The sequence below is a fragment of the Myxine glutinosa genome, chromosome 2 (genome assembly GCF_964187855.1).
Source record: "Myxine glutinosa chromosome 2, kmMyxGlut1.1, whole genome shotgun sequence".
Classification (NCBI taxonomy): Eukaryota; Metazoa; Chordata; class Myxini; order Myxiniformes; family Myxinidae; genus Myxine; species Myxine glutinosa.
Window position 1 is genome coordinate 106,575,960 of NC_136262.1, and position 7,090 is coordinate 106,583,049.

At 42.3% G+C, this 7,090-nt stretch overlaps 1 protein-coding gene across 4 annotated transcripts in view; it reads left to right on the top strand.

Moving 5' to 3' along the window:
- LOC137421452 (interleukin-6 receptor subunit beta) overlaps nucleotides 1-6,025 on the top strand; it is a 94,376-nt gene extending 88,351 nt beyond the window's left edge. For all 4 annotated transcript variants that reach the window (XM_078772755.1, XM_078772753.1, XM_078772754.1 and 1 more), the window contains exons 12-15: nucleotides 1,311-1,451; nucleotides 2,147-2,228; nucleotides 2,355-2,439; nucleotides 2,561-6,025. In XM_078772755.1, the coding sequence (XP_078628881.1) occupies nucleotides 1,311-1,451; nucleotides 2,147-2,228; nucleotides 2,355-2,439; nucleotides 2,561-3,187 (935 nt within the window). In that variant the 3' untranslated portion in view covers nucleotides 3,188-6,025. The remainder of the gene's footprint in view (nucleotides 1-1,310; nucleotides 1,452-2,146; nucleotides 2,229-2,354; nucleotides 2,440-2,560) is intronic.
- Nucleotides 6,026-7,090: the final 1,065 nt, after the last annotated feature.

Here is a 7,090-nt window from a genome sequence, read left to right on the forward strand (position 1 = left end):
TCCCAGCTGCATCCAGGCGATTCCATATAATGAGTGGATACCAGAGATAATGTGCCATGTGGCAGACGGTGCCTACCGCTCCCATTAAGGTACAGCGATAGCTGGATGCGATACCTTCATGGCGGTTCACCACTGATGGTATGAAATCGCATAATAACTGATATATATATATATATATATATATATATATATATATATATATATATATATATATATATATATATATATATATATATATATATATATATATATATATATATATATATATATATATATATATATATATATATATATATATATGTACAGTGAAACCTTGACTTACGAGTTTAATTCGTTCTGTGACCGAGCTCGTAACTCAATTTGCTCGTTTCTCAAATTAAATTTCCCCATTAAAATGCATTGAAATGCTATTAATCCGTTCCAGCCCCCCAAAAACCACACCAATTTTTTTTGTTACGTGTTTTTAAATAAGAAAAATGTACTTTATAAATAACAAATAATGTATAAACAAGCACGACCTCGTGCAAAAGCCGCGTCGATGTTACACAATGCCTGCAGGAACACACTGCAGGAATGCTGCCCTGAGAGCACATTGGTGCAAATCGGATAATTCTTAGCCGAGTTACCTCAGACCGCGAGTTGTTATTTATATAATTCACACATAGTTGAGTATGTGCAAGGCCGCTCCACGGAGCGACCTTGCGGGCTTGTTATAACTCAGATTTACATTCTGTTTCCACTTTTAGTGAGAAGTAGGGGTCTGTACAACCATTCATAAACTTTATTTGGTGCAAATCGGATAATTTTTAGCCGAGTTACCTCAGACCACGAGTTGTTATTTATATAATTCACACGTAGTTGCGTACGAGCACATATATCCAAGCACATCATCCTTTTCTTCTTCTCAGCACTGCCCTTGGCACTCAATTTCTTAGGACCCATGGTTAAAACTAAGAAATTTTCCAAAATAAACAAAATGCGAAAACAAAGCAACAGCGATACGGCAGAGATGCTTGCACGGCAAGATAACCACGTGACCCGAACGCTCGCTGGGCCACCTAGTGGCGTAAGCTCGCTCGCTCGTAACTCAGATCGCGGCTCGCATCACAAAGCAAAAAATCGACCGAGCGACGGCTCGTATCTTGGAAAACTCGTAAGTTGGTGCACTCGTAAGTCAAGGTTTCACTGTATATATATATATATATAGCCGAGTTACCTCCTTTGGTATCCATGGAAACATGTGTTTGTGTGTGTGTGTGTGTGTTTTCTCTCGATTTATTCTGCCTTTTTGTATTTTTCCTGAAACTTAGAGGTTGTAAACCCAGAATTACATGAAGTACAGCTGAAGGACCTTCAGAGGGGATCCACTTACCAAGCATGGATGGTTGGGGAGACAATGGCTGGCAAGGGCCCTCATGGCAATCTGCTCACCTTCCAAACTCCCTTGTACTGTGAGTAACCACATGTCATTTGTTGGGGAGAAACAGCAGAGTAGGCATGTTGTTGGTGTGCTCATTCTGGCTCCTCGTGCTTATCAGTTACTTTTCCAGTGCAGTGCTCTTGCAGGCTTTTTTAAATAAAAAAAACTTTTTATTTCACACCTCAAGGGTACGGTCATGCCCAACACTGAGTGAAGAAGCAAAGAAAGATGGGAAGATGCAGTAATTAAATGAGAACTGGATTGATTCGTGACTCTAATTGCTACAAGCTTATACAAGTCAGGAACACACTTCTGGGGAGGCTGTCTCAAAGTGTAAGGGGATGAAGGAGGAGACATGGGGAATGGTAGAGAAGGGAGGGAGGAACGGCATGACAGTCTCCAACACAGGAACCTTAGATCTCAAGCCAGCCACCTTAACCATTAAGCCAACACCAGGCTTAAGACCAAGTGATTGTCAAGTTGAAGATTGTAAAAATGAACTCGAGTTAAAGTCGACACTTGTTCGTTATTTCCCGATACCATTAACCCACAATTCCAAACACTATAAGGTTCATTGTGAAACAGAGTAATGCATTTATCATATTGTGAACTGCAATGAACACCACATATCGGATGGCCTATCTTTGCAACAAATGTATTTTTCACGTGACCTTGTGTTCGAGTGTGTCACGTGCATTTGTTTGCTTGTTTATTTGTTGGCTGTAGTGTTTGCAGAGGAGTTCGGCTTTTACGTGCTTGGGCTTTGTCTCATCATCGGCATCATCATTTGCTGTGGCTTCAGCTGGAGGTGAGACTTACCAGTCGGTGGTGTTAATCTTCTGGGGTGGAAGATTTTTGTGTTTTGTTTATTTTTGACGTGGGGGGATATTATTCGATGTTCTCGACTCCACATTTCGGTCGATCTTCCTCACAGGTGGATGAAAAGCTGGTTACGAGGCTTGCCGGATGCCTCTCGGAGCAGCCTATCTTCCTGGTTTGGGGAGATTTTGCAGAATAAGGTGAGGGTGATGTTTGTGTTTGGTTCACGATACGTTTACGGAAGCTGGAGCGCAATGTTGTGATCATGTTTTCCACACCTTAGCACCCACTTCTCTTTTCTTTCCCCCAAACCCTCCACAGACACTCAGCACCACTTGTTCATCACTTTCTGAGAAACCCATCTTCACGGACACAGACAGCGTCACAGCTGTCTCCATAGAGACTGTATCAATGCCATTCATTCCTAACCCGGATAGTACGTGCAAAGAAGGGGTCAGAAAAGAAGAAGCATGGGAGAACGCGGAGGGAAATGAAGAAGACGGATCTCTCGATCCTGTGGCAGTTGGTGTTGTGTGCTCAGCTCCCGATCCTGAGCCCCAGACCTCGCGTGAAGTCATTGTCAATCCCTATGCCCCTACTTCTTTTTCACTCGCCACGAATGATTTAGCCCCCGATGAAGCCGTATCTGAGGTGCTGACCACCAAGGTAGCCGAAGTGCCAGCTGCTAAGAAGAATGGATATTTCCGTGTATTGCGGCAAGGTCCGCTATCCGTTCCAGGTGCTGATGAGGATGAGATCGAGTGCGATTTGTGGCCTAACGAACCACAGGGAAAGGGTTGCTCAGTGGGTGAGCAGCAGACCACAGACATTTCGCACCTGCTCCCACCGAATATCACCCTCACCAGTTTGAACACGTGTGTCCCACAGTGCAATTCATTAACTGACCTGCAAAGAATGATTAACTCATCCAGGAAGCTTGTGACATGAGGATTCTTACTGTGAGAACATTCCCATTCACTCAGGCAAAATGCTTCTGATTAGAGACATGATGAGACTGAATAACGTCGAATGTTGGAGCTTTCTAAAATCCTTCAGCATTAATTTGGTGCAAACTGTATTCATTTTGAGATGCAAACCTGATGCAACCACTAATCCAAGTGAACCGCACCGCATGTTACTGTTCCGTTTGTTGCTTTATGTGTATATATTTGGCTCGTGAATTGCTTTGTCAATTAATTTAAGCCATATGTATAAAATTAAAAAGGGAAATTTTACTACCCCCTCCCCTCCTCTCCCTGGCCCACGTTTTCCCTTTTTCCCATCCCCTCTCCTTCCCAGGACATCGCCATCCCTTCACCTTTCTCCATTACTCTCCAACTATGTAATATTTTTGTACATGGATCTTCCAGAGAAGTTTAATCTTCTTCGTTCGTATGCAACACAAGGCTACAGGGTAGCATTATTGGCTGAAGGCACCACTGTGTTGCTGATGCAGTGTCCTCTTGCTGGTTAGGGCAGGAATTTGGAATTTGTTCATGATGCCGGCGATAGCTCGCCTACCCTTCACCAAGGACACTGTGGGATCTTTAACGACCACCAACTGATTCCGGCAGACGGGATGTGCGTTCATGTCCATCAGAGGGACGGCACACAATGATGAATCGCCCTGCCTGTCAAACGCCGGGATGGCAGATTATAGCAGGGTCGGGATTGAAACCCAAGCGGAAAAGCTTAGAGGCGAGTCTGCGTACTTCGAGGCCATCCTGTCAGCACAGAAAAGTTTAATGATGCAACATTTCAAATGCAGTGAAGTTCCAGGATTACATTTTCATTTGCAAAGCTTTGTACGTCAGTATCTATATGCAGATATACTTTAATATATTGTATATCGTTCAATCTCATATCTACTGTGTTCTATACAGTCACGTGAAAAAGTAAGTACACTCCATGTAAAGTTTTGACTTTTTCAACATATTTCAACATCCAGCTATTTGATCTTCATTTCAACAATATTGATAGATAAAGGTGATATAACATAACAAATATCATGAAACATTTACATTTTGTAGTCCATTGTATAATTTAAATAAACATAAATGCAAATTTCGCATCTGGAAAAAGTAAGTACACCCTTGGCTCTAAAAGGTGGTATTGCCCCCTTTGGCAGAAACAACCTCAAGTAGGTGTTTCTTATAACTGTCTACCAGTCTCTGACATCGACTGGGAGAAATCTTTGCCCACTCCTCCATGCAGAATTCTTTCAGCTGTGTGATGTTTGAGGGGTTTCTTGCATGCACAGCTCGTTTCAAATCCCCCCACAACATCTCGATGGGATTCAGATGCGGGCTTTGACTTCGCCATTCCAGAACCCTCCATTTCTTTCTTTTCAGCCATTCCTTGGTGGATTTACTGGTATGTTTAGGGTCATTGTCATGTTGCAAGGTCCACCTTCGGTTGAGCTTCAACTTTCCGACAGATGGCCTCACATTATCATCAAGCACCCTCTGGTACAATGAATAATTCATAGTGGATTCTATGATGGTGAGCTGCCCAGGCCCTGATGCAGCAAAGCTGCCCCAAACCATAATATTTCCACCACCATGCTTTACAGTTCGTATCAGGTTCTTGTGGTCAAATGCTGTCTTTGGTTTTCGCCAAACATGTCTTCTGGTACTGGGACCAAATAGCTCTACCTTTGACTCATCTGTCCAGAGCACATTGCTCCAGAAGTGCTGGTCTTTGCCTAGGTGTTCATTGGCAAACTTTAGTCTTGCCCTGATGTTCTTTCTGGACAGCAAAGGTTTCCTCCTGGCACACCTCCCATGTAGATCAAATTTGTGCAGCCTCTTTCTAATGGTAGACTCGTGCACTTTGACATCAACAGTGGCAAGAACTACCTGTAGGTCCCGTGATGACATTCTGGGGTTCTTAGAGACTTCTTTCAGCATCTTGCGGTCTGCTCTCGGGCTGAACTTGCTGGGGCGGCCTGGCCTGAACAAGTTGGCAGTTGTTTGGAATCTTCTCCACTGGTAGATGTTCTTCCGGACAGTCGAATGATTGATTTCAAATTGTTTGGAGCTCTTTTTAAATCCCTTCCCAGACTCGTAGGCATCGAAACCTTCTTTCTGAAGGCCTCAGAGAGCTCTTTTGATCTAGGCATGGTGACGCCGCACACTTCAACAACAAAGAGCAAACCAAACTAAATGTCTGAGGTTTAAATAAGACAGGTTCCTCCAAGATCCTCTCTGACGATGTTCTAATCATTTGCACGTGAGCTGGTGCACCTGATTCTAATTTTAGGTATTTAAAGTAGTGATAAATGTAAGGGTGTACGTACTTACTTTTTGCACATGCGAAATTTGCATTTATGTTAATTTAAGATATACAATGGACTACAAAATGTAAATGTTTCATGATATTTGTTATATTATATCACCTTTATCTATCAATATTGTTGAAATGAAGATCAAATAGCTGTATGTTGAAATATGTTGAAAAAGTCAAAACTTTACATGGGGTGTACTTACTTTTTCACGTGACTGTATATCCCAACGAGGCTCTGCACTGCTCATTGCTGTTTGACTACTATTGTAACATGGCCCATTTAAAGTGGATAATATAAACAGGTAACCGACTTTCGATGCACATAATGCTGTTTTTCTTCTCCTTGTTTGAATTTTTAAATTGTTTATTGGAGATTGGCTATTCTGTGATCCACAGGTGAAATCGCATGTATCTTTCCTAAATATAGTTGTGAAACTCCCGATTTTGACAGTTTTGGTGTGGACCTTTCAATGCCATTAATTATACACTCATGTGCCCTAATTCACAGGCTTGGCTCTTATTTGGATATCTGTTATCACTTTTTGATAGGTCAGCGGTGGGATTGTACTGGTGCTTGCCTAACATCTCAATCACTCAACCGTTTGTCATATCATGAAGGTTTAATGTCATGGAAGAATCACTGTTCCATATAACTATCCCACAGAGTTTTCCTCTCTTGAGAAGATTTTTGATGGTCAGTCACCCTTGATGGTTAATATTGTTTGAACCTTTCCCATGGTTAATTTAGTTATTGCATGATGGCTTATGGTCCGACTGGTGGAGATGCCTACTCTGATGGTCCTCATTTGAACATTGTTACGGTATCTTCTTTCTTGGAAACGTCATGTTCTGAAACTGACCAATGAAACTTTCCTTCGTTTGTATTGTCCATCCTGTTGATATTCCTGCTTGGGAAGCATATACACTTTTCTTTACTGGAAAGAGGTGTCCTGTGACGTTGATAGGACAGTGCACAACGTTTAATTGGCTGTCTCATGTTCTCATCCAGGTAAAAGTAAAATGTATGATCTGATGCTCCAGTGCAGTTAGGATTAGCTTACATCTTGTATGCAAGTGTATACAACAACATTGAATGAATGAATGAATGATCGTTTTAAGGCCATTTTCCCCGCTAGAGCGGGGATAGCCTTGCGAGCCCCATGGCAATCATGGTTCCCTGTTTGAGGCAATGTTTTTATGGCCGGATGCCCTTCCTGACGCCAACCCTTGGTCGCCTCTTACGATGCGCAGGGATACGGTGTACCTATTCTAAACCGGGGTACACACCGTATGCAACAACATTAGGGAGTGAAAACTATCAGTTTGAGAGAGTGAGGGAATTCCTTGTCATTTTGAACTTCCTTAGACGCTTTGACATTGTTGGTGTTTTTTAACTCAACTGGACTATGTCCAGCTGAGTTTTTGTCGACACCCAGTGTCCGTCGTCCGTCGTCCGTCTGTCGTCTGTCTGTCTGTCGTCTGTAAACAATTTGACGTCTACACTCTAAAAGTCAAAAATATTGATTAAATTTGATGAAACTTGTTATGCAGCATCTTTAAGACATA